At 48.1% G+C, this 27,411-nt stretch overlaps 2 protein-coding genes across 3 annotated transcripts; one reads left to right on the forward strand and one right to left on the reverse strand.

Moving 5' to 3' along the window:
- Positions 1-395: 395 nt before the first annotated feature.
- On the reverse strand, positions 396-14,396 carry LOC119919487 (60S ribosomal protein L26). 2 transcript variants are annotated; one of them, XM_038739932.1, is made up of 4 exons: positions 14,295-14,396; positions 7,168-7,340; positions 5,048-5,188; positions 396-563 (listed from the first exon to the last, which is right to left on the reverse strand). In XM_038739932.1, exons 2-4 carry the CDS (start codon positions 7,333-7,335, stop codon positions 435-437), a joined length of 438 nt encoding a protein of 145 aa, XP_038595860.1. In that variant the 5' UTR covers positions 7,336-7,340; positions 14,295-14,396; the 3' UTR covers positions 396-434. The 2 variants fall into 2 exon arrangements, with proteins under 2 accessions (XP_038595860.1, XP_038595861.1); XM_038739933.1 differs by lacking the exon at positions 14,295-14,396 and adding an exon at positions 10,700-10,760.
- A 53-nt stretch (positions 14,397-14,449) lies between these two features.
- LOC119919486 (60S ribosomal protein L26) lies at positions 14,450-25,919 on the forward strand. Its single transcript, XM_038739931.1, has 4 exons — positions 14,450-14,528; positions 18,586-18,758; positions 20,267-20,407; positions 25,752-25,919. Exons 2-4 carry the CDS (start codon positions 18,591-18,593, stop codon positions 25,878-25,880), a joined length of 438 nt encoding a protein of 145 aa, XP_038595859.1. The 5' UTR covers positions 14,450-14,528; positions 18,586-18,590; the 3' UTR covers positions 25,881-25,919.
- The last annotated feature ends 1,492 nt before the right edge of the window (positions 25,920-27,411 follow it).

The following is a 27,411-nucleotide window of genomic DNA, read 5'->3' on the forward strand; positions in this document are numbered from 1 at the left end:
CTTTCCATTCACTCAACAGAAAAGAAAATTTCACCAACACAGTCTTTCTGCCTGACTGGTAAAGCAAAGGCAGAAGCAGCATTGCCTAGTGGGTGGACCTGGGTTCTAATCTCAGCACTGCCCCGTGCCTGCTGGGTGACCTTGGTAAAGTCACTCACCTTCTCCATGCCTCGGTTTCCTCATCTGCAAAATGGGGATTCAATACCGGGTCTCCCTCCCCGTTAAATTGTAAATCCCACGTGGGGTAGGGATTTTGTCCAATAGGGTGATCTTGTACCTACCCAGGCAAATAGTGAAGGCAAAGCAAATACCATTTGCAAAAAATGGAAAAGGCAGTAATCCACAGGTACAGAAGTCTCCCCGAGGGCTTTGAAGTAGAACACACAACCCTCGGGTTCACTTCGAGAGTTTAATCGCAATCGCAGCAGAACATTTTACTCTTGCATCTTCTCAATGGTTTCTTCTTTGTATTTGCCCTTCTCCTTGCCAACCTGGCGAGACTTGGCCTTGCGTTCAAGGATCTTTTTGCGATCTTTGTCCAGTTTTAGCCTGGTGATGACCACCTGGGAAAAAAAAAAAAAGCAACCGCTCGTAAACCTAGCGCACACAAAGCAAATCGAGAACCAACAAGGAACACCCTCCGTGCTTCACCGAAAGCACTGGGGTGCCACAAACACCCGCTTTGGAAGCCTCGCTTACAAGTCAGTGCATTCCCTGGCTTTAAACATACGTAATTCAAATAATCCTGCTTGGCATTCATCGGAGGGGCACTGCTGATGAAGGGGTGACCGCCATGTGGCCACGGTTTTGTGAAACAGTCTTTTGCCCAGGAAAATGAGGAATGGCCCCCTTGGTCCCCACTGGCTGGTCTGAGAGCACTGCCTCCTTAAAGCGTGGAAGGAGTTCAGATACCAAAACACCAAATAATTGAGATTCAAAGACCCAGAGCCCCGAGCAACCATTGCAATTCTTCATAATCCCCTCGGAGCCCCCCGACCCCCTTCAGTCCTCGATGACCTCGCCAACTTCTGGGGAAACCGAAGCCATCAGACACGCATTTCAAAAGTCCTATCGATGCCTCGGCAAATCCATCAATCCTATTTATTGAAAGCTTATCATGTACTGACCACCTCTCAAGCATCAGACTCTGCTCTTTCTTATTGGTTGGGAAAAATCCCGCCTCCTCCAGCTTCTCCTCCATTTCCTTCCTTAGATATGACTAATGTAACTTAGATGTGATTACTGCATCAGCCTCCTCTCTGATCTCCCATCCTCCTGTCTCTCCCTGCTTCAGTCTATACTTCACTCTGCTGCCCGGATTATCTCTAAGAGCTTGGGGGAATACAACAGAACAGAGCTGATAGACATGTTCCCTGCCCATAACGAGCTTACAGTCTAGAAGGGAGGCAGACTTCAATATAAACTACAGATATACACAGAAATGCTGCGGGATGAATAAAGAGTGCAAGTCTGAAGATCCAGGGCAACGCAGAAAGGGGTGGGAGAGGAGGAAATGAGGGCTTAAATGGGAAGGCCTCTGGGTCTTTAATAAGGCTCTGAAGGTGGGAAGAGTGACCTTGACTAACTCTCTTCTTGAAAGATATAACAGAAAAAGGGATTTGCAGACTTTCCTGCCGCTGGAACCTATGTCTGGGGTGAGCAGCGCACATGAACCTGCCCCGAGTCTCCTCCACATCTCACTGTGCCCACGCTTGCTGAGAAGCTCTCCCGCTCCCCTGGCTCTGGGCTACCACTCCTGAGTGGGTACTTGCCCACACCACCTCACTGGCCCTATCTCTCGCCAGCTCAACCACCTTGCACCTCCTCTGCCTCGACAGGACATCACCATTTGAAGAGCAAGCTGGCCCCTCAAACTAGGCAAGTTTAACGCTGAGCCGCTCCTCTTCCTCCTAACTACACATCTCTGAGATACCGCCGTCACTCGCCCCGTCCCAAACTCCCACAACCTCATGGTCAGCCTCCACTCCCCACTGTCATTCAGTTCATTCATTCATTCAATCGTATTTATTGAGCGCTTACCGTGTGCAGAGCACTGGACTAAGCGCTTGGGAAGTACAAGTCGGCAACGTATAGAGACGGTCCCTACCCGACAACGGGCTCACAGTCTAGAAATACTGGTATTTGCTGAGGGGGAGACGGACGACAAAACAAGTGGACGGGTGTCAAGTCGTCGGAACAAATAGAATTAAATGCACATCATTAACAAAACAGAATAGTAAATATGGACAAGTAAAATAAATAGAGTAATAAATCTGTAGAAACATATATACAAGTGCCGTGGGGATTCTCACAATCCATCGAGTGAGGAGATCGATGCTGCCATCGTGTCGTCCGGAACACTTTCCGAGGTCCCCCCTTCTCACTCGACCGTAACGGCGACCGAACTGAATCGAAGCTTTGTGAACTGACTACTCTGGCTTCTCCGCTCCAGCCAATTCAGTCCACATTGCTGAAATCGCCTTCCCACACGGCCGTTCGACACCCGTGTCTCCAGGCTCAAAGACGCGCGATGGCAGCCGACTTTCCCCTGCGTCAACAAAAGCTCCTTTCCGCTGTCTTCCAAGCTCCCCGCCACCTCAGTCGATTCTAGCGCTGCGCTCTAACTGGCAATCCTCACTCTTCCAGAGCTCTTCTTCTATCCGTACATGGCCTGACTCTCCCGCCTCCATCCTCTTGCCATTTCCCCGTCCCTCTCTCCCTCTCTCTTCAAATCCGCCAGATCGCAGCTCGTCTCCCAATCGCACCTTCTCAGAGAAACCTTTCCCTGTCAAGTCCCGACTTCACGAGTTCCAATAACCCAAAAGCCACCCATGATATTTATGGATGTATACTTATTCCGAACACTTGTGCATATTTAATCATTAACTCGGTCGTTTCATCCTGATCTAGTCATTCTATTGCCAGTGACACCCTCATTCTTTTTTTCTCACGGTACGTGCCAGGTACTGTTCTAAGTGCAGCTCTTGGCTCGTACTACGGTGCTCTGTAACCGGTCAGTGCTCAATAAACCCCAATCCTTGACTGAGCTTTAAAGCACCAGAAAAGTTCTCTTCCCATAAAGACTAGAAGGCTGCTGCAAAGCACTGAGCGCCTCTGAACGTCCACTGATCCACTTTCCACCTCTTTGCTTCATCTGTTCTCCAGAACCAGCTCCTCCTAACTCTCCCAACTCAGTGAAGATCACCACTACCTGCCGTGTCCCAGAGTCCCGGTATTCATTACGCAGCACGATATCCCGGGAGGTGACCCGAATAGCGCCGAGACAACCACCGCACACTGGCCCCGGGGGTAGCGTCTCCCGGGGCAGAGGCAAACAAGCCTTTTCCTGGTACAGAGCCGGAGCGAGACCCGGTGTCTGCTGGTGCCCACGGCTCCCAGAACGCACCCTCATGCTAAAGATCGGTCTGTGGGTCTTCGTGAATCGTGCGTCATGGCACTGCATTTAACAGAGTCCACGATATCTGTCCCTAATTCCGAGACCTGCAATCTTAGTGTGTTTCACAGATTTCTAGGCATGTTATTAAGAAGCAGGGCTTACCCGGTCGCCCACAGCGGGGACGCTGGCTAACAAAATTCCGGGGCCTGTTAAACATTTGCGCCAAAGGAACGCGAGTTGAATGACTACCCCCAAATTACAGCAGGGCATCATCCTACAGAAAGTTGTTGAGAAGAGTTCCTGACCTCCCACCAGCTGGCCCCCTACTACCTAGCTGCTCTTTCCTCCCGCTCCATCCACTTCTTGTGGGCAGGGAACATGGTTTCTAATTCTATCATCTTGTACTCTCCAAAATATTTAATACAGCAGTCACCACGCAGTAAGCACTCAATAAATACCAGCAATTGATTCCCTCTGATGATGATGGTGGTACTTATTAAGCGCTTACTATGTGCAAAGTAAGCACATAGCTAAAAAGCTCCCCCTTATAGACTGTGAGCCCACTGTTGGGTAGGGACCGTCTCTATATGTTGCCAACTTGTACTTCCCAAGCGCTCAGTACAGTGCTCTGCACACAGTAAGCGCTCAATAAATATGATTGAATGAATGAATGCAAAGCACTGTTCTAAGAACTGGGGAGGTTACAAGGTGATCAGGTTGTCCCTTGTGGGGCTCAGTCTTCATCCCCATTTTACAGATGAGGTAACTGAGGCCCAGAGAAGTGTGACTTGCCAAAGTCACACAGCTGACATTGGCGGAGCCGGGATTTGAACCCATGACCGCTGACTCCAAAGCCCTGGCTCCTTCCACTGAGCCACACTGCTTCTCTCCTCTCCAACAAACCTCCCAACCTCTCTCACTTCCACATCCTTTCCCTTCCCAAGGCCACCACCTCTACAGCTGCCTTCTCACTCACTTTCAAAACACTTCCTCGCCGTCCTCAAAGGGTCAACCATTCTCTCTGTCATTTTATCAGCTGTTTTCGTCTCCCTTTCCCCCCAAATTAAAGAGTTAAGCAACAGAAGGGCAGGGACGGCATCTCTTTACCGCTTCCTTAGGCTGATGCAGTGCTCTCGGCACAGAGTAGGCACTCGGTCTGCAAATAACATCCGGCGTTGGTCTAATGGAAAGAGCAGGGCCTGGGAATCGGAGGACCTAACTTTTAATCCCGATCCCGGGACTTGTCTGCTGTGGGATCTCGAGCAAATCACTCAGCAACTTTTCTCTGCCCCGGTTTCTTCAAATGTGAAATGGGTATTAAATCCTCCTCTTCCTGATTTAGACTGTGAGTCTCATGTGGGACAGGGAGCCTATCTGACCCGATTATCTTAGATCAACCCCAGCGCTTAGTACGACGCCCGGCACACAGTAAGTGCTTAACAAGTACCATAAGAAAGGTCGACGCTTTCAGAACCAGGTGCGATTTCAGCTGAGTATCCGTTACAGAGAGAACCCCGGACCCACCCGAGGGACTTTGGCGGTCACCACAGCTTTTGTGCCAACACCAATTTTAAGCAAATCCCTTTCCCGTACTGACTAAATGCCAGCGTCACACAGCCCGAGCTTCAGGCCTTGGGGTAAAAACCCCACCTTGCTGGGGTGGATGCCCACGTGGACGGTTGTGCCGTTGGCCTTCTCCCGCTGGACGCGCTCGATGTAGATGACGTACTTCTTCCTGTAAACCTGCACCACCTTGCCGATCTGCTGACCTTTGTAGTGTCCCCGCACCACCTGGGAAAAAATGCAAAAAGTCACCGGTTTATCCACCTTCCAAGGCACCCCTAGGGTAACTTCGACAACCTGCTGATTCGCCGGGCATCTAAGGATGCAGACTGAACTCTCTGCAAAGGTATTTGCACCCAGGATCAGTCAGGGCAGGCAACCAAAAAAAATAGGGGGGAGGTTTCAAGCTACTCCAGTTCTAGTTTGGAGCCGATGAAAATCAATCCCGAGAATCTCTTCTAAAACAGTGCTCCTCGACTCTCAGAGCAGAACAGGACAAAGGCCTGCCATTCCGTTACCCTGATGAGTGCTTTTCTCCCTCAGAGGGAAGAATGTGTGGGTGGTTGGAAGAGAGGGCAGGGCTTCTCCTAACTAGCTACCCACTCCCGAAGGTCTCTCCTTCACGGTCAGAGCACGAAGGCACGTTTGTGTTTGGAGGAGTTGGACGGTCTTCTAAACTATAAGCTTGTTGCGGGCAGGGAATGTGTCTGTATTATACTCTCCCAAGCCCTCAGTACAGTGCTTTGCACACACTACGTGCTCAACAAAAATGACTGACTGGTTGGGTGAGCGGGGCCAGGACCCAGGATGTCCTCCTCCTGTCTCACCAGGTCAACAAATCAATCATATTTGAGCACTTACAGTGTGCAGAGTACTTGGGACAGTACAATGAAACAGGGTTGGTAGACACATCCCCTGCCCACAGTGAGCTTACAGTCTAGAGGGGGAGACAGACATTGACATAAATAAATGAATTATGTGGGTATGTACTTTAAGTGCTGTGGGGCAGAGAGAGGGGTGAATAAAGGATGAAAACCCAAGTGCAAAAGTGATGTAGAAGGGAGTGAGAAAAGAGGAAATGAGGGCTTAGTCGGGGAAGGCCTCTTGGAGACGTGTCTTCAATAAGGTTTTGAAGGTGGGGAGAGTGAACGTCTGTTAAATATGAGGCAGATGGCAGGCGAGAGGTCGGCGGCAAGATAGACGAGATCGAAGTGTACCGTGGGTAGGTTGGCATTAGAGGAGCTAAGTGCGGGCCGGTTTATAGTAGGAGAGCAGAAGGGTAAGTTAGGAGGGGACAAGATGATTTGAGTGCTTTAAAGTCGACGGTAAGGAGTTTCTGTTCGATGCACAGGTAGATAGGTAACTACTGGAGGTTCTTGAGGAGTGGGGACTCATGAAGTAAATATTTTGATTGAAAATTATCCAGGGAGCGGAGTGAAGTATGGACGGAGTGAGGAGAGACAGCTGGCAGCGAGGCCAGCAAGAAGGCTGATGCGGTACTCAAGGCAGTATAGGATAAGTGCTTCGATTAACGTGGAAGCAGTTTGGACGGAAAGGAAGGGGCAGATTTTAGCAATGTTGCGGCGGTCTACTGGCAGGATTCAGTTATGGATGGAAAACGTGGATTGGAGGAGAGAGAGGAGTCAAGGATGACGCCAAGCTTACAGGCTTGTGAGACGGGAAGCCTGGCGGTGCTGACTACAACGGCGGGAAAGCCACAGGGAGGAAAGGGTTTGGGTAGGAAGATAAGGAGTTCTGTTTCAGACAGGGTAAGCTGGAGGTGATGGGAGGACATCCAAGGCAGGAGGAAATGTGAGACTGCAGAAAAGGAGGGAGATCAGGGTTGGAGATGTAGATTTGGGAATCATCTGCACACAGATGGTAGTTGAGGCCATGGGAAAGGATGAGTTCTCCGAGGGAGTGGGTGTAGATGGAGAATAGAAGGGGACCCAGAACTGAGCCTTGAGGGACTCTTCAAGTTAGGGAGTGGGAGGCAGAGAAGCCCAATAAAAGAGACTGAGAAGGAGCAGCCAGAGATAGGAAGAGAACCACGAGAGGACAGTTGTCGGTGAAGATGAGTTCGGGCTGGTCAGCGATGTCGAAGGCAGCTGAGAGGTAGAGGAGGAGCATATCCAATCATGCCAATACAGATCCAAAGGAGGGGCTGGTACTTCAAAATCCTGAAGGGAGGCACATGCATACCATACCTGGACTTCATCATCCTTTCTGATGGGCATGGAGCGGACATTGTATTTTTGTCTCAGCTCCTTGGAAAGAGGAGACGACATGATTTTCCGCCGAATGTGAGAGGGCGCGTTGAAGTGTCTCTTGCGGTTCTTGCTGCGGTCAGAAGTCACGAAAGGATTGAACTTCATCTCGACTGCAGAGAGGAAAAAACGGTCCGAACGTTGATGTCTCTTCCCACCACCTGCAGGGACGGTGTTTCTGGCTCCCGAATGACTGGTAGCTCTCTAAGGTAACCAATGACCTTCCTCTCGTCAAATCTGACGGTCTGTACTCCATCCTAATCCTCCTAGACGGCTCAGCCTCCCTCCAACAGTGGGGTTCCCCCAAGGCTCAGTTCAGGGTTCCCTTCTATTTTCCATCTGTACTCGCTCCCTTGGAAAATTCATTTGCTCCCGTAGCTTCAATTACCATCTCTGTGCAAACGATTCCCACATCTACGTCTTCAGCCCTGACCCGCTTCCCTGCAGTCGTGCATCCCCTCCTGTCTTCAAGACATAACTACCTGGATGTCCTGTCAGCGCCTCAAATTCAACAGGTCCAAAACGGAACTCCTTATCTTCCCGTCCTCCCCTCCAACCTTTCCCATCACCGTAGACAACACCGCTATCCGTATCTCACAAGCCTGTAACCGTGGCATCGTCGACTCACCTCTCATTCCACCCACAAATTCAATCTGTCACCAAATCCCGTTGATTCTACCGTCACGGCACTGTTCAAATCCACCCTTTCCTCTCCACCCAAAATGCTCATGCTGACCCAAGCGCTTATCCTAGCTCGTCCTACTACTGCATCTGCCTCCCCGCTGACCTCCCAGCCTCCTGTCTCTCCCCGTTCACGTCCAATATTTCACTCTGTGGCACAGATCGTTGATCAATAAGAATTTTCGGCTCTTGTCTCCCCACTTCTCAAGAACCTCCAAAAGGAAACTCCTTACCTGTCGGCTTTAAGGCACTCAATCAGCTTCCCCCAACTGACCTCGCCTCACTGCTACACTACAGCCCAGCCACACACTCCGCTCCCAAAGGGCCAGCTTACTCCCCCAACTTGTCTATCTCACCACCAACCCCTTTCCCTAATTTGTCTATCTCACCACCCCTAATCTGGAACTCCCTCCCCCTCAAAGCATGATTAAGGTCACATCTCCTCCAAGAAGCCTTCCCTGATTAAGCCCTCTTTTCCCCCCACCTCATTCCCCCTTCTGCAGTCTATGCACTTGGATCTGTGGCATTTGCACACTTGATATCCACCCCACCTCCAACCCCACAGAACGTATGTACATATCTTTAAATTAAATAACAAAAATCACTTATTCATATTAACGTCTGTCCTGCTGGACTGTAAGGTCGTTATGGGCAAGGGAACGTGTCTGCTAATTCCGCTGAATTGTCCTTTCTCAGTACTATGCTCAGCACTTAGTAAGTGCTCAATACCACTGATCGATGGAAGGTCTAAGCCGGTATTTTTAATGGGGATTCACTCAATCGTATTTATTAACCACTTACCGTGTGCAGAGTGTGTGCCCCATGTGGGACATGGACTGTTCAAATCGATTAGCTTCTATCTATCCCAGTACTTTGACAGAGCACGGGCTTTGCACTTGGAAGCGCTTTGCACATAGTAAGCGCTTAATAAATACCATGATTATTATTATTATTATTAGAACAGCTTGACATGGGGTAAGCTTAGAGAAGCAGCGTGGCTCAGTGGAAAGAGCACGGGCTTTGGAGTCAGAGGTCATGGGTTCGATGGTATTTGTTTAACGCTTACTATGTGTCAAGCACTGTTCTAAGCACTGGGATGGATATGAGGTAATTAGGTTGTCCCATTTGGGGCTCACAGTCTTAATCTCCATTTTACAGATGAGGTAACTGAGGCACAGAAGTGAGGTGACTCGCCCAAAGTCACACAGCTGACAAGTGACGGAGTTGGGATTAGCCCCTTCCTTCCTCTCCCCCTCACCTTACCTCCTTCCCCTCCCCACAGCACCTGTATATATGTACGTATGTATTTATTACTGTATTTATTAATTTATTTTATTCGTACATATTTATTCTATTTATTTTATTTTGTTAATATGTTTGGTTTTGTTCTGTCTCCGTCTTCTAGACTGTGAGCCCACTGTTGGGTAGGGACCATCTCTAGATGTTGCCACCTTGTACTTCCCAAGCACTTAGTACAGTGCTCTGCACACAGTAAGCGCTCAGTAAATACGATTGAATGAATGAATGAATCCCAACTCCTCCACATATCTGCTGTGTGACCTTGGGCAGGTCACTTCACTTCTCTGAGCCTCAGTTACCTCATCTGGAAAATGGGGATGAAGACTGTGAGACCCACGTGGGACAACTTGATCACCTTGTATCCCCCCCAGCGCTTGGAACAGTGCTCTGCACATAGTAAGCGCTTGACAAATGCCATCAGCGTTTACCGTTGTCAGGTAGGGACCGTCGCTATATGTTGCCAACTTGTACCTCCCATGCACTTAGTACAGTGCTCTGCACACAGTAAGTGCTCAATAAATACGACAATGAATGAATATGTGCCAAGCACTGTTCTAAACGCTGGGGGAGATACAAGGAAATCAGGTTGTCCCACGTGGGGCTCACCGTCTTCATCCCCATTTTCCAGATGAGGGAACTGAGGCCCAGAGGAGTCAAGTGACCGCCCAGGGTCACACAGCAGACAATAATAATCATAAAGGCATTTAGGAAGCGCTTACTATGTGCGAAGCACTGTTCTAAGCGCTGGGGTGGTTACAAGGAGATCAGGTTGTCCCACGGGGGGCTCAGTCTTCACCCCCATTTTCCAGATGAGGGAACTGAGGCCCAGAGGAGTCAAGTGACCGCCCAGGGTCACACAGCAGACAATAATCATAAAGGCATTTGTTAAGCGCTTACTATGTGCGAAGCACTGTTCTAAGCGCTGGGGTGGTTACATGGAGATCAGGTTGTGAGCCCACTGTTGGGTAGGGGCTGTCTCTATATGTTGCCAACTTGTACTTCCCAAGCGCTTAGTCCAGTGCTCTGCACACAGTAAGCGCTCAATAAATACGATTGATTGTCCCACGGGACGGGGCTCACAGTCTTCACCCCCATTTTCCAGATGAGGGAACTGAGGCCCAGAGAAGTGAAGTGGCTGACCCAAAGTCACCCAGCTGACAAGTGGAGGTCACGACCTGCCAACTTGTACTTCCCAAGCGCTTAGTCCAGTGCTCTGCACACAGTAAGAGCTCAATAAATACGATTGATTGATTGATTGATTGATTGATTGACCTGTGAGTTAAGCATCACTCCCCAGCGCCCTGGGCACTGAGTGTGGTCCAGCCTCCCCCCTAAGGAGGGCGATGCCCAGCCGCCCTCCCCGGCCCCATCGGCGGCCCATCGGGCCGCAGACGGGTAGGGGCGGCTGTGAGGAAGGATGCCCGGCCCCCAGGGCGCCGATGCCCCCCGTGCCCAGGGAGGATGGCGGCGGATGGAGGAGGCAGCGCCTCACCTGCCTTCTCTGCCCGCCTCGAAAGACAGAGGCGACCGCCACTTCCGCCCTCGCTGGGAGCCGAGAACGTCTCGCGAGATCCCCGCCGCCGGAAGTGACGTCATGCCGCCTGCGGGAAAGAAGGCGCAAGGGCGGGAGCAGCGCCCCCGCGAGGCTCCCACCTGCAACGCCCGCGCCCCGCCTCCGTTTCCCCCAGCCTGGCCAGCGTGGGCCGGATAATGATCATCATCGTGATAATTGGATATATATGCATATATATATTCATTCATTCAATTGTATTTATGGATATATATGTATACATATTCATTCATTCACTCAATCGTATATTAAGCGCTTGGGAAGGTCAAGTTGGCAACATCTAGACATGGTCCCTACCCAACAGCGGGCCCACAGTCTAAAAGGGGGAGACAGACAACAAAACAAAACATATTAACACAATAAAAGAAATAGAAGCAATATGTACAAATAAAATAAATAAATAAATAGAGTAACAAATGCATACAAATATACATATATGTATGTATGTATATCAATTAATCGTATTTATTGAGCGCTTACTGTGTGCAGATCACTGTACTAAGCGCTTGGGAAGTACTAGTCGGCAACATTTAGACGGTCCCTACCCAACAGCGGGCTCACTAGAAGGGGGAGACAGACAACAAAACAAAACATATTAAGAAAATAAAAGAAAGAGAATCAATATGTACAAATAAAACAGAGTAACAAATGCATACAAATATACATATATACATATATGTATATCTGTATGTATATCAATCAATCAATCGTATTTATTGAGCGCTTACTGTGTGCAAAGCACTGGACTAAGCGCTTGGGAAGGAAAAGATGGCAACATCTAGAGACGGTCCCTACCCAACAGCGGGCCCACAGTCTAGAAGGGGGAGACGGACAACAAAACAAAACATATTAACAAAATAAAATAAATAGAATCAATATGTACAAATAAAATAAATATATAGATTAACAAATACATACAAATATACATATATATACATGTGTATATATACAAATTATGTTGCCAACTTGTACTTCCCAAGCGCTTACTACGGTGCTCTGCACACAGTAAGCACTCAATAAATACGATTGATTGATTGATATACATATACATGTATATATGTATGTACATATATGTTTGTACAGATTTATTACTCTATTTTACTTGTACTTATTTACTATTCTACTTATTTTGTCAGTGATGTGCATCTAGCTTTCCTTCTATTTATTCTGACGACTTGACAGCCGTCCACATGTTTTGTTTTGTTGTCTGTCTCCCCCTTCTACACCGTGAGCCTGTTGTCGCGTAGGGGACCGTCTACTATACGGTACTTGTACTAAGTACAAGTTGGCAACATAACTTGTATATATATACATATATGTATATTTGTATGCATTTGTTACTCTATATCTTTATTTTATTTGTACATATTGATTCTATTTATTTCATTTTGTCAATATGTTTTGTGTATATATATATGTGTGTGTGTGTACAGATTTATTACTCCATTTATTTTACTTGTACATATTTACTATTCTATTTATTTTGTCAATGATGTACATCTAGCTTTACTTCTATTTATTCTGACGACTGGACACCCGTCCACATGTTTTGTTTTGTTGTCTGTCTCCCCCTTCTAGACTGTGAGCCCGTTGTCGGGTAGGGGACCGTCTCTATATTCATTCATGCATTCAATCGTATTTATTGAGCGCTTACTGTGTGCAGAGCACTGGACTAAGCGCTTGGGAAGTTGGCAACATCTAGAGACGGTCCCTACCCAACAGCGGGCTCACAGTCTAGAAGGGGGAGACGGACAACAAAACAAAACATATTAACAAAATAAAATAAATAAATAAATAAATAAAATAGAATAAATATGTACAAGTAAAATAAATAGAGTAATAAATATGTACAAACATATAAGCAGCATGGCTAAGTGGAAAGACCCGGGCTTTGGAGTCAGAGGTTATGGGTTCAAATCCAGACTATGCCAACTGTCAGCTGTGTGGCTTTGGGCAAGTCACTTCACTTCTCTGGGCCTCAGTTCCCTCATCTGGAAAATGGGGATTGAGACTGTAAGCCCCCCGTGGGACAACCTGATCGCCTGATAATTATATATATATATATATGTATGTACAGATTTATTACTCTATTTATTTTACTTGTACATATTTACTATTCTATTTATTTTGCCAATGATGTGCATCTAGTTTTACTTCTATTTATTCTGATGACTGGACACCCGTCCACGTGTTTTGTTTTGTTGTCTGTCTCCCCCTTCTAGACTGGGAGCCCGTTGTTGGGTAGGGACCCTCTCTATATTCATTCATTCATTCAGTCGTATTTATTGAGCGCTTACTGTGTGCAGAGCACTCTACTAACCGCTCGGGAAGTGCAAGTTGGCAACATATAGAGACGGTCCCTACCCAACAGTGGGCTCAGTCCCACACAGCGTTTACATTCTTACTCTATTTATTTTACTTGTACATATCCATTCTATTCTATTTATTTTATTTTGTTAGTAGTTTGGTTTTGTTCTCTGTCTCCCCCTTTTAGACTGTGAGCCCACTATTGGGTAGGGACTATCTCTATATGTTGCCAATTTGTACGATTGAATGAATGAATGAATGTTCTAAGCGCTGGGGCAGTTACAAGGTGATCATGTTGTCCCACAGGGGGCTCACAGTCTTAATCCCCATTTTACAGATGAGGTAACTGAGGCCCAGAGCAGTATTCTATATACTTTATTTTGTTAATATATTTTGTTTTGTTGTCTGTCTCCCCCTTCTAGACTGTGGGCCCGCTGTTGGATTGGGACCGTCTCTATATGTTCCCAACTAGTACTTCCCAAGCGCTTAGTACAGTGATCTGCACACAGTAAGCGCTCAATAAATACGATTGAATGAATGAAGTGACTTGCCCAAAGTCACACGGCTGACAATTGGCGGAGTCGGAATTTGAACCCATGAACACTGACTTCCAAGCCCGTGCTCTTTCTATTATTCAATCAATCAATCAGTCGTATTTATTGAACGCTTACAGTGTGCAGAGCACTGGACTAAGCGCTTGGGAAGTACAAGTTGGCAACATCTAGAGACAGTCCCTACCCAACAGCGGGCTCACAGTCTAGAAGGGGGAGCCCGTGCTCTTTCTATCATTCAATCAATCATTCAATCGTATTTATTGAGCGCTTACTGTGTGCACAGCACTGTACTACGCGCTTGGGAAGTCCAAGTTGGAAACATCTAGAGACAGTCCCTACCCAACAGCGGGCTCACAGTCTAGAAGGGGGAGTCCGTGCTCTTTCTATTATTCAATCAATCGTATTTATTGAGCGCTTACTGTGTGCACAGCACTGTACTAAGCGCTTGGGGAGTACAAGTTGGCAACATCTAGAGACAGTCCCTACCCAACAGTGGGCTCACAGTCTAGAAGGGGGAGACAGACAACAAAACCAAACATATTAACAAAATAAAATAAATAGAATAGACATGTAGATAGATAATAATAACAACAAATAGGCACTATTATTACTATTGTTATTATTATTATTATTATTATTATTATTATTGAACTCACAGCATCCCCTCTCGTTTCCCGGGATAGGCGACGCAGGAGCAGTGAAACAAAAGGCCGAGCGCGGCAGTTGCAGGTGGGAGCCTCGCGGGGGCGCTGCTCCCGCCCCTGCGCCTTCCTTCCTCCAGGCGGCCTGACGTCACTTCCGGCGGCGGGGATCTCGCGAGAGGTTCTCGGCTCCCAGCGAGGGCGGAAGTGGCGGTCGCCTCTGTCTTTCGAGGCGGGCGGAGAAGGCAGGTGAGGCGCTGCTCCCTGCATCCGCCGCCATCCTCCCTGGGCACGGGGGGCATCGGCGCGCTGGGGGCCGGGCATCCTTCCTCACAGCCGCCCCTACCCGTCTGCGGCCCGATGGGCCGCCGATGGGGCCGGGGAGGACGGCTGGCACACTGGCATCAAGAGGCCTGCCCACTTGCAGGCCTGATGGAGGCCCAACCTTCTCCCCCAGCCCTGGGGCTGTCCAGGGTTGGAGCTGGAAATAACACTAATAATCGGTATTTGGTAAACGCTTACCATGTGCCAAGCACTGTTCTAAGCGCTGGGGGGATACAGGGTTATCAGGTTGTCCCACGTGGGCTTGCTTTCATTCAGTCTCGTATTTATTGAGCGCTTGCTTTGTGCTGAAATTCATTCAGTCGCATTTATTGAGCGCTTGGTGTGTGCTAAAATTCATTTAGTCGTGTGCTAAAATTCATTTAGTCGTATTGAGCGCTTACTGTGTGCTGAAATTCAGTCGTATTGAGCGCTTACTGTATGCTGAAATTCATTGTCATATTTATTGAGCGCTTGCTGCGTGCTGAAATTCATTCAGTTGTATTTATTGAGCGCTTACTGTGTGCAGAAATTCATTGTATTTATTGAGCGCTTGCTGTATGCTGAAATTCATTCAGTCGTATTGAGCGCTTACTGTGTGCAGAAATTCGTTGTCATATTTATTGAGCGCTTGCTGTATGCTGAAATTCATTCGGTTGTATTTATTGAGCGCTTACTGTGTGCAGAAATTCATTGTCACATTTATTGAGCGCTTGCTGTATGCTGAAATTCATTCAGTCGTATTTATTGAGCGCTTACTGTGTCCTGAAATTCAGTCGTATTGCGCGCTTACTGTGTGCTGAAATTCATTGTCATATTTATTGAGCGCTTGCTGTATGCTGAAATTCATTCAGTCGTATTTATTGAGCGCTTGCTGTGTGCTGAAATTCATTCAGTCGTATTGAGCGCTTACTGTGTGCAGAAATTCATTGTCATATTTATTGAGCGCTTGCTGTATGCTGAAATTCATTCAGTCGTGTTTATTGAGCGCTTGCTGTGTGCTGAAATTCATTCAGTCGTATTTATTGAGCGCTTGCTGTATGTTGAAATTCATTCAGTTGTATTTGTTGAGCGCTTACTGTGTGCAGAAATTCATTGTCACATTTGTTGAGCGCTTGCTGTATGCTGAAATTCATTCAGTCGTATTGAGCGCGTGCTGTGTGCTGAAATTCAGTCGTATTGAGCGCTTACTGTGTGCTGAAATTCATTGTCATATTTATTGAGCGCTTGCTGGATGCTGAAATTCATTCAGTCGTATTTATTGAGCGCTTACTGTGTGCTGAAATTCGTTCAGTCGTATTGAGTGCTTACTGTGTGCTGAAATTCATTGTCATATTTATTGAGCGCCTGCTGTATGCTGAAATTCATTCAGTCGTATTTATTGAGCGCTTGCTGTGCTGAAATTCATTTAGTCGTAATGAGTGCTTACTGTGTGCAGAAATTCATTGTCATATTTATTGAGCGCTTGCTGTATGCTGAAATTCATTCAGTCGTATTTATTGGGCGCTTGCTGTGTGCTGTGATTCATTCAGTCGTATTTATTGAGCGCTTGCTGTGTGCTGAAATTCATTTAGTCGTATTGAGCGCTTACTGTGTGCTGAAATTCAGTCGTATTGAGCGCTTGCTGTGTGCTGAAATTCATTCAGTCGTGTTTATTGAGAGCTTGCTGTGTGCGGAAATTCATTGTCATATTTATTGAGCGCTTGCTGTATGCTGAAATTCATTCAGTTGTATTGAGCGCTTACTGTGTGCAGAAATTCATTGTCATATTTATTGAGCGCTTGCTGTATGCTGAAATTCATTCAGTCGTGTTTATTGAGCGCTTGCTATGTGCTGAAATTCATTCAGTCGTATTGAGCGCTTACTGTGTGCAGAAATTCCTTGTCATTTATTGAGCGCTTGCTGTATGCTGAAATTCATTCAGTCGTATTTATTGAGTGCTTGCTGTGTGCTGAAATTCATTTAGTCGTATTTATTGGGCGCTTACTGTGTGCAGAGCACTGTAGTAAGCGCTGGGGAAGTACAAGTCGGCAACAGATAGAAGCAGTCCCTAACCTCTTCATTAGCAGGGCTCAGTGGAAAGAGCCCGGGCTTTGGAGTCAGAGGTCGTGGGTTCTAATCCCGGCCCCGCCACTTATCTGCTGGGTGACTTTGGGCAAGTCACTTCACTTCTCTGGGCCTCCGTGACCTCACCTGTAAAATGGGGCTGAAGACTGTGAGCCCCACGTGGGATAACCTGATCCCCTTGTAGCCTCCCCAGCGCTTCGCACACAATAGGCGCTTAACAAATGGCACCATTACTATATTATCATTATTATTATTCATTCCCATTTTACAGATGAGGGAACTGAGGCCCAGTGAAGTGACTTGCCCAAAATTACACAGCTGACAAGTGGCAGAGCCGGGATTAGAACCCATGACCTCTGACTCCCAAACCCAGGGTATTTTCACTGAGTCAAGCAACATGACCAGCATCTTCTAGACTGTGAGCCCGTTGCTGGATAGGGATTGTCCCTGTCTGTTGCCGAATTGTACCTTCCAAGCACTCAGTACAGTGCTCTGCACAGTCAGCGCTCAAGAAATGAGTGAATGACCTAGTGGATGGAGCTTGGGCTGGGAGTCAGAAAGTCATGGGTTCTAATCCCAGCCCCGCCACTTGTCTGCTGTGTGACCCTGGGCAAGTCTCTTCACTTCTCCGTGCCTCTTACCTCATCCGTGAAATGGGGATTTAGAATGTAAGCCCCATGTAGGACTGTGAGCCCACTGTTGGGTAGGGACTGTCTCTATATGTTGCCAACTTGTACTTCCCAAGCGCTTAGTACAGTGCTCTGCACACAGCGCTCAATAAATACGATTGATGATGATGACAGGGACTGTCTTGTTGAATGCTGTCGAGTCGCCTCCAACCCATAGAGACTCCATGGACACATCTCTCCCTGAACGCCCCACCTCCTCCTGCAGTCCTTCTGGTAGCGAGAAGTAGCATGGCCTAGTGGATAGAGCACAGCCCTGGGAGTCGGAAGGTCATGGGTTCTAGTCCTGACTCCGCCACTTGTCTGCTGTGTGTTCTTGGGCAAGTCACTTAACTTCTCTGTGCCTCACCTCAACTGTGAGCCCTATGTGGGACAGGGACTACATCCAACCCAAATTTACTTGTATGATATTGTTGTTGATGATGATGATGGTGGTATTTATTAAGCACTTACTGTGTGCCATGCACTGTTCTAAGCACTGGGGAGACACAAGGCTATCAGGTTGTCCGACGGAGGGCTCACAGTCTTAGTCCCCGTAAAATAATAATAATAATGATGGCATTTATTAAGCGCTTACTATGTGCCAAAGCACTGTTCTAAGCGCTGGGGAGGTTACAAGGTGATCAGGTTGCCCCATGGGGGGCTCACAGTCTTCATCCCCATTTTACAGATGAGGGAGCCAAGGCCCAGAGAAGTGAAGTGGCTTGCCCAAAGTCACACAGCTGACAAGTGGCGGAGCCGGGATTTGAACCCATGACCTCTGACTCCAAAGCCCGGGCTCTTTCCACTGAGCCACGCTGCTCCTTATGCTTCTCCTATGTTACAGATGAGGTAACTGAGACAGAAGTCAAGTGATTTGCTCAAAGTCGCACAGCTGACAAGTGGCAGAATTTGGGATTAGAGCCCAAAACCTCTGACTCCCAAACCCGTCCACTTTCCACCAAGACACGCTGCTTAGCCACCCCAGCGCTTCGTATAGTGCCTGGCACATAATAAGCGCTTAACAAATCCCTTAACAATTAGAGCTGATTGGGGGCAAAAGGGATGGAAGACCTGCATGTGGCTGAAAAAGCTCTGGGTACCTTGCACGGGGACTTTTTGCCAAAGTCTCGGCATGCTTATTAAACTAAGGCGACCCAGATTAAAAATTTCGCCCAGGCCTTCAGAAACAAACTCGTGCAAGGTGGTAAGAAAAGACTACAACGTTCGGACCATTTTTTTTCTCTCTGCAGTCAAGATGAAGTTCAATCCTTTCGTGACTTCTGACCGCAGCAAGAACCGCAAGAGACACTTCAATGCGCCCTCTCACATTCGGCGGAAAATCATGTCGTCTCCTCTCTCCAAGGAGCTGAGGCAAAAATACAATGTCCGCTCCATGCCCATCAGAAAGGATGATGAAGTCCAGGTACGTGATGATGCGCGTGCCGCTCCTCTAGATTTGGAAGAAAAAGCCTCTTTTTCCGTGGTCTGCGTTGTCTTGACGGCAGATATGCTGGCCTGGTGAGGAAGCACCGTGTCGTAGCGGATAGAGCACTGGCCCCGGAGTCAAAAGACCTGGGTTCTAATCCTGGACTGGGCCACGTGCCTGCCGTTGGACCTCGGGCTGATCACCGAACAAGTTCCCTTGTCTGTAAATTGGGGATTCTATATCTGTTCTCCTGTGGGCGGGGAATATGTCTGTTACAGTGTTATATTGTACTTTCCCATGCACTCAGTGCAGTACACACAGTAAGTGTTCAATAAATACGATTCACTGACAGTGTGAGACACATGTGGGATCTGAACTTGTATCTACCCCAAGGCTTGGCACGGGGATTGCGTCTGTAATAGTGTTATATTGTTATATTGTACTCTCCCAAGCGCTCAGTGCAGTACACACAGTAAGTGCTCAATAAATACGATTCACTGACAGTGTGAGACGCATGTGGGACCTGAACTTGAATTTACCCCAAGGCTTGGCATGGGGATTACGTCTGTTATAGTGTTATATTGTACTCTCCCAAGCGCTCAGTGCAGTACACACAGTGCTCAATAAATACGATTCACTGACAGTGTGAGACGCATGTGGGACCCGAACTAGTATCTACCTCAAGGCTTGGCACGGGGATTGCGTCTGTTATATTGTACTCTCCCAAGCGCTCAGTGCAGTACACACAGTAAGTGCTCAATAAATACGATTCACTGACAGTGTGAGACGCATGTGGGATCCGAACTAGCATCTACCCCAAGGCTTGGCACGGGGATAGCGTCTGTTATAGTGTTATGTTGTACTCTCCCAAGCGCTCAGTGCAGTACACACAGTAAGTGTTCAATAAATACGATTCACTGACAGCGTGAGACGCATGTGGGATCCGAACTAGTATCTACCCCAAGGTTTGGCACATAGCGCCTAACAAACGCCACAATTCTTATTATACTGACCACCAGCCTTGCTCACTTCACCTCCGTCCAACCCTTCCAAGCACACACAAATGCCTTCGTGACCTAACACTCATTTCTCATCAGGGCCATGAAGGATGGGAGCTAAGCTGGTTGCCCGTGTGGCCAGGAGAGCCCTTGCCCTCCCACCCATCCAGTCCTCTCCTGGAGGGAGAAGAGCACCCAGGAGCTGAGCGAAGCAGCGGGCTTTTAGCCTGTTCTGCTTTCAGGGCCAGACAGATGCCGAATATTTGAGTGTCTTTGGAGTACCGTTTTAGAAGAGATTCTCGCCATCGGTTTTCATCGGGTGTAGACTAGACCCCGAATAGCTTGAATCTCCCCCCATTTTGTCGGTTGGCTGCCCTGACGGAGCCCGGGTGCAGAGAGTTCAGACTGCATCCTTAGGTGCCCGTCGAATCAGCAGGTTGTCGAAGTTACCCCGTATTAGGGGTGCCTTGGAAGGCGGCTAAACCGGTGACTTGCATTTGTTCCCAGGTGGTGCGGGGACACTACAAAGGTCAGCAGATCGGCAAGGTGGTGCAGGTTTACAGGAAGAAGTACGTCATCTACATCGAGCGCGTCCAGCGGGAGAAGGCCAACGGCACGACCGTCCACGTGGGCATCCACCCCAGCAAGGTAGGGTTTTTTTTTACCTCAAGGCCTGAACCTCAAGGCTTTGTGACGCTGGCATATAGTCAGTATAGGAAAGGGATTTGCTTATAATTGGTATTGGCACAAAACCCGTGGTGACCGCCAAAGGCCTTTGGAGGGGTGGTGGGTGTCTGTACTCCTAAATTCTCAGATCTCTAGTTCTCTTAGTAACTGATTCTTGGCTAAAATTGCAGCTCGTTATTGGCTTGGTGGTCATTTCCAGACTGAATGCTGCTGTGCGTAGAGAACTGTGCATGAAGTGCTTGGATACTCTCCCCCCTTTCAAAGCCTTAACAAAGACACGTCTCCTCCGAGAGGCCTTCCCTCACTAAGCCCTCCTTTCCTCTTCTCCCACTCCCTGACTTGCTCCCTTTATTCACCCCCCACTCCCCCAGCCCCACAGTGCTTATGCACATATCTGTCATTTATGTATTTATATCAACATATGTCTCCCTCTCTAGACCGTGAGCTCATTGTGGGCGGGGAACGTGTCTGTTGTTGTGTCGCACTCTCCCCGGCACTTAGTACAGTGCTTTGCACAGAGTAAGCGTTCAGTAAACGATTGAATGAATGAAGTTAGCACTCAGTAAGTAACAACTGACTGATTTGGGTAACCTAAGGAAGCAGTAAAGAGGTGCAGCCCTAAAACCATTCAGTTGTGGGGAGGGGAGAACAGCTGACCGAGTAGATGAGTGAGAGGATCTGAATGAGGTGACCCTTTGAGGAGGGCTGTTAAGGAGGGTGAGGAAGTGTATTGTGAAACTTGAATAGGGAGGCTGTCTGGGGGCGATTGAGTTGGGGAAGGAAGGCAGACCTGAGGATAGTTCGGAGAGGGATCGAGGGCAGGATCCGGGGTGGAGCCGGAGGAAAGAACAGCTGGGTTTTAGGAAGTCAGAGAATCGTCTGAACAACTTTGTGTAGGATGATGCCCAGCTTTGTAGTTTTTGGGGGTAGTCATTCAACTCCTCTTCCTTTGGGGCAGATGTTTGACAAGGCCAGGAACGTTTGCTAGCCAGCATTCTTTGCAACATGCACTGTCATCTGTGAAACACGGTAAGGCTGCTTGTCTTGGGGTTAGGAAACTAGTGCCCCGGCACATTATTTGTTGAAACCCGCGGGCCAGTCTTTACCATCAGGAAGGGTGCATTTTACAGTGCTCTGCACACAGTTAGTGCTCAATAAATACGATTGATGATTTTAGGAGCGATGGGTGTGAGCCAGCTCTGTAGCAGGAAAAGGCTTGTTCGCCTCTGCTACAATAGATGCTGCCCCCGGGGCTTGTGTGCAGAGGTTGCATGGGCTCTATTTGGGTCACCTACCAGAATACCCTGGTGTGTAATGGATACTGTAATTATCGGGACTCTGTGACAGGGCAGGGACACCTGCCTACTTGTTTTGTTGTCCGTCTCCCCCTTCTAGATCGTGAGCCTTTTGTTGGGTAGGGACCGTCTCTATATGTTGCTGATTTGTACTCTCCAAGCACTTAGTAATAATAATAATAATGGCATTTATTAAGCGCTTACAATGTGCGAAGCACTGTTCTAAGCGCTGGGGAGGTTACAAGGTGATCAGGTTGTCTCCCAGGGGGGCTCACAGTCTGAATCCCCATTTTACAGATGAGGTAACTGAGGCACAGAGAAGTTGTGATTTGCCCAAAGTCACACAGCTGACATTTGGCGGAGCCGGGATTTGAACCTATGACAGTGCTCTGCACACAGTAAGCGCTCAATAAATATGATTGAATGAATGAATGAATGATCTTGACTGAGATGGGAAAGTTAGTAGGAGCTGGTTTTGGAGAGCAGATAAAGCGAAGAAAGTGGATCGGTGTGGTCATGCCGAAGTGGTCAGGGTTATGGCTACCTGCTCATTGCAGGGCTTGTAGGAACTTGGATCTTTGCACCCTCTAATCTTTATGGGAAGAGAACTTCTGGTGCTTTGCTTTGGCCTCTGTAAAACCCAGTTGAGGAGTGGGATTTATTGAGCACTTTCTGTGTGCAGAGCACTGTACTAAGCACTTGGGAAGTACAAGTTGGCATGGAGACGGTGCCCAGGCCCCCCCAGAGATCCCACAGTTCATTTGCACATTTTGGAACAGAAGGCAGAGCAACAGTGTCATGGGTAATGGAATGACTATATCAGGATGAAACGACAGAATTAATGCTTAAATGTGCACAAGTGTTCGGGATAGGTATAAATCCACAAATACTGTGGGTGGCTTTTGGGTTGATGAAGCTCGGGTTGGGACCTGACAGGGAAAGGTTTCTCGGAGAAGGTGGGATTGGGAGAAGAGCTGCGATCTTGTGGATTTGACGAGAGGGACTTTCGGACGGGAAATGGCAAGAGGATAGAAGCGGGGAATCGAGCAGCATACAGTCAGAAGACAGGCTCGGAAGGAGCGAGGAATGCCAGTTAGAGCATAGCGTGGGCAGAGCCGATGCGGGGAACTGACGGTAGGGAGCTTGGATGGCGGAAAGGAGCTTTTGTTTGATGCAGGGGGAAGTCATTCATTCATTATTGAGCGCTTAACTGTGTGCAGAGCACTGGACTAAGCGCTTGGGAAGTACAAATGGGCAACGTATAGAGACGGTCCCTACCCAACAACGGGCTCACAGCCTAGAAGAAGTCAGCGGCCATCGCACGTTTTTCAGCCTGGAGAGACGGGTGTCAAACAGCCGTGTGGGAAGGCGATTTCAGCAATGTAGACTGAATAGGCTGGAGCGGAGAAGCCAGAGTAGTAAGTTCACAAAGCTTCGATTCAGTTCAGTCGCCGTTACGGTCGAGTGAAAGGGGGTGATCTTGGAAAGTGTTCCAGATGACACGTTGGCAGCATCCATCTCCTCACTCGATGGATTGTGAGAACTGAATGTCAGTGCGGAGTCGAGGCTGACTCCGAGGTTGTGGGAGTTTGGGACGGGGCGAAAGACGGCGGTCTCTCAGAGATGCGCAGTTAGGAGGAAGAGGAGCGGCTCAGCGTTAGGCCTGCTGCTGAGTTTGAGGGGCCAGTTTGCTCTCTAAATGGTGTTGTCTTGCGGGGGGCGGCAGAGGAAGTCCAAGATGGTTCAGCAGCAGAGAGGTAGGGCGAGTGAGGTGTAAGAGGACTCATCCACGAAGTGGTGGTAGCTGAGAACCAGGGGAGCAGGTAAGCTCCTGAGCAAGTGTGGATACAGTGAGAACTGTAGGAGACTCAGGGGGCAGGTTCTTGTGCGCTCCTCACCCCACGGGTAGGTTCCAGCAGTAGGAAAGTCTGCAAATCCCTTTTTCTGTCATATCAAGAAGAGAGGCGGTAGAGGTAAAGCCGTAGCAGTGTGTTTAATGGGCCTGTTGAAATGTTTTGGGCCGGTATGGGCTGTGGAAATGGGATGATAGCCGGCGGTTCTTGCGGACTCCACGGGAAAGGGGAGGCTAAAGCCTCTTTGAAGGCTGACAGGAATCAGTGAGTGCGAGATGAGGGGAGGGAGAAAAGTGCGAGCCGGGATATATGAGAGGCGAAGGGGGTCTGAGACCAGGTAGAGGGGGTAGATTGCAGAGTGGGCGGAAGACCTCTTTTGAGACACCTGGGACAGAGGAGGAGGGGTTAATAGCGATAACCTGGCTAAATTTCACCCTTTCTTCTCCATCCAAGTGGCTACCCCATTGACCAAGCACTCAACTCTGTCCCACCCAGAGTACTGCATCAGTCTCCTTGCTGACCTCGCTGCCTCCTGTCTCTCCCCACATGTCCACTCTGCTGTCAGGATCATTTTTCTTCAGACCTTCACTCGACCTTTTAGACTGTGAGCCCACTGTTGGGTAGGGACTGTCTCTCTATATGTTGCCAACTTGTACTTCCCAAGCGCTTAGTACAGTGCTCTGCACACAGTAAGCGCTCAATAAATACGATTGATTGATTGATTCAGAACCATTCAGGCCATATTTCCCCACTCAGCACCTCCAGGGGTTGCCCATCCACCTTGGATCAAACAGAAACATCTGACCGGCGGCTTTAAAGCACTCAAGTCACTTGCCCCCTCCTACCTCACCTCTCCGATTTCCTTCTACAGTCCAGCCCACACACTTCACTCCTAATGCCAACCTACTCAGAGGACCTCGAGCTCATCTATCTTGCCGCCAACCCCTCGCCCACATCCTGCTTCCGGCCCGAAACGCCCACCTTCAGAGCCTTACTAAACACACTCCTCCTCCAAGACGCCTTCCCTGACAGCCCTCGTCACTTGAACTTGCACCCTATATTCACCCCGTCCTCAACCTCCCAGCACCTCTGTCGGGATCTGTAATTTATCAATCAATCAGTCGTATTTAAAGAGAAGCAGCGTGGCTCAGTGGAAAGAGTCCGGGCTTTGGAGTCAGCGATCGTGGGTTCAAATCTATTTATTTTATTTTGTTAGTATGTTTGGTTTTGTTCTCTGTCACCCCTTTTAGACTGTGAGCCCACTGTTGGGTAGGGACTGTCTCTATATGTTGCCAAATTGTACTTCCCAAGCGCTTAGTACAGTGCTCTGCACACAGTAAGCGCTCAATAAATACGATTGATGATGATGATGAAATCCCAGATCCGCCAACTATCAGCTGGGTGACTTCTCTGCGCCTCAGTTACCTCATCTGGAAAATGGGGATTGACTGTAAGCCCCTTTGGAGCAACCTGATTACCTTGTAACCTCCCCAGCGCTTAGAGCAGTGCTTTGCACATAGTAAGCGCCTATTATTATTATTATTGAGCGCTTACTGAGAGTAAAATATAACAGACACGTTTCCCTGCAGTCTGTCTCCCCTCTGGATGGTAAATTCATTGAGGGCGGGGAACGTGTCTACCAACTCAGTTTTATGTACTGTCCCAAGCGCTTAGGACAGTGCTCTGCACATACTAAGCATTCAGTAAATACAACTTGTTGATTGAAGGTGGGTGGAGAGCTTCAAAGGAGGTTATGAAGGTTTGCAATAGCTGCTTCAGGACTCTGTGTCTCAATTATTCGATGTTTTGGTATATAAACACCTTCCTCTCTTTAAGGAGGCAGTGCCCTCAAACTGGCCAGTGGTGACCAAGGGGGCCATACCTTATTTTCCTGGGCAGATATTATTTCACAAAGGCATGGCCACATGACTGTCACCCTCCCTCATAAGCAGTGCCGTCCGTCAAATACCAAGCAGGATTATTTGCATTACACATGTTTAAGCCAGGGGATGCACGGACTTGTAAGCGAGGCTTCCAAAGCGGGTGCTTGTGGCACCCCGGTACTTTTGGTGAAGCGTAAGGATGCTCCTTGTTGGTTCTCGATTTGCTTTGTGTGTGCTAGATTTACGAGCGGTTGCTTTTTTTTTTTCCCCCCAGGTGGTCATCACCAGGCTAAAGCTGGACAAAGATCGCAAAAAGATCCTTGAACGCAAGGCCAAATCTCGCCAGGTTGGCAAGGAGAAGGGCAAATACAAAGAAGAAACCATCGAGAAGATGCAAGAATAAAATGTCCTGCTGCGATTGCGATTAAACTATTGAAATGAACCCTAGAGTTGAGTTCTACTTTCAAGCATTTGGGCAGACTTTTGCACCTGTGGATTACTGCCTTTTCCATTTTTAACAAAATGGCATTTGTTTAATACTCACTATGTGCCAAGCACAGCACTAAGCGTTGGGGTAGGTACAAAATCACATCGAACCCAGTCCAAGAATAGATATTGAGTCTTAATTTGGCACATAAGGAAACGGGCTTGGAGAATGAAGTGACTTTATCAAGATCACCCAGCAGACATGGGGCGGAGCCAGGATTAGAGCCCCGATCCTCCAGCTCCCAGGTTATGCTGCCTTTCCTTTTTCTTCTTCAACAGTCAGACGAAACTAATTTCGTGGTCACAGTGTTGTCGGAATTTTCTATCGAGTGGGTGAAAAGCAATTGTAAACGTAGTGTGCGTAATTTGGGAAACAGATCCTTCCAAATTCCCTTCTCCTTATGCACGTTTCGGCACCCTGGAGCTCAGGATACAAATGAGGGCCAAGACAGTCACATCTGCTTCTTTGTCCCCTTCTCTGCACTCAGTGAGGCTCTTTAATAATAATCAATCAATCAATCGTATTTATTGAGCACTTACTGTGTGCACAGCACTGTACTAAGCGCTTGGGAAGTACACGTTTGCAACATATAGAGACGGTCCCTACCCAACAGTGGGCTCACAGTCTAGAAGAATAATGTTAGTATTTGTTAAGCTCTTACTATGTGCTAAGCATTGGGGTAGATGTAGAGTAATCAGGTTGGAAACAGTCCCTGTCCTACCTGGGGCTCACGGCCTCAATCCCCATTTTACAGATGAGGTAACTGAGGCACAGAGAATAATAATGATGGCATTTGTTATGCGCTTACTATGTGCCAAGCACTGTTCTAAGTGCTGGGGTACAGACAAGGTTATCAGGTTGTCCCACGTGGGGCTCACAGTCTTCATCCCCGTTTCACAGATGAGGGAACTGAGGCCCAGAGAAGTGAAGTGACTTGCCCAAGGTCACACAGCTGACAAGTGGCGGAGCTGGGATTAGAACCCACAACCTCCGACTCCTAAACCCTGGCTCTTTCCACTAAGCCGTAATGGCATTTGTTAAGCGCTTACTATGTGCAAAGCGCTGTTCTGAGCTCTTTATCCTGTTACCCATGAGACAGGTCAACACACAAAAAAAATCAAAGAATCGTATTTATTGAGTTTATGCAGAGAGATAGCAGTGTTTAAAACGTAATAAACTGGGGTTGTGTCGGGCTGAATATGGAGCAAGACGGAGCGTTGGCTGTAGAGTGTGAGCTTGCTGTGGGGAGGGATGGTCACTTTACTGTGGTACTGTACTTTCCCAAGAGATTAATATAGAGAAGCAGCGTAGCTCAGTGGAAAGAGCACGTTCTTTGGAGCCAGAAGTCATGGGTTTGAATCCTGGCTCTCCTACGTATCAGCTGTGTGACTTTGGGCAAGTCACTTCACTGGGCCTCAGTTCCCTCATCTGTACAATGGGGATGAAT

This window comes from Tachyglossus aculeatus, chromosome X1 (assembly GCF_015852505.1).
Source record: "Tachyglossus aculeatus isolate mTacAcu1 chromosome X1, mTacAcu1.pri, whole genome shotgun sequence".
Classification (NCBI taxonomy): Eukaryota; Metazoa; Chordata; class Mammalia; order Monotremata; family Tachyglossidae; genus Tachyglossus; species Tachyglossus aculeatus.

Bases quoted from the DNA above. Each gene is read 5' to 3' on its own strand.
- LOC119919486 (XM_038739931.1), top strand. From the start codon at position 18,591: ATGAAGTTCAATCCTTTCGTGACTTCTGACCGCAGCAAGAACCGCAAG. The intron at 18,759-20,266 runs GTACGTGATGAT...ATTTGTTCCCAG, and splicing joins GAAAGGATGATGAAGTCCAG to GTGGTGCGGGGACACTACAA. The intron at 20,408-25,751 runs GTAGGGTTTTTT...TTTTCCCCCCAG, and splicing joins TGGGCATCCACCCCAGCAAG to GTGGTCATCACCAGGCTAAA.
- LOC119919487 (XM_038739932.1), bottom strand. From the start codon at position 7,335: ATGAAGTTCAATCCTTTCGTGACTTCTGACCGCAGCAAGAACCGCAAG. The intron at 5,189-7,167 runs GTATGGTATGCA...ATTTTTTCCCAG, and splicing joins GAAAGGATGATGAAGTCCAG to GTGGTGCGGGGACACTACAA. The intron at 564-5,047 runs GTGGGGTTTTTA...TTTTTTTCCCAG, and splicing joins TGGGCATCCACCCCAGCAAG to GTGGTCATCACCAGGCTAAA.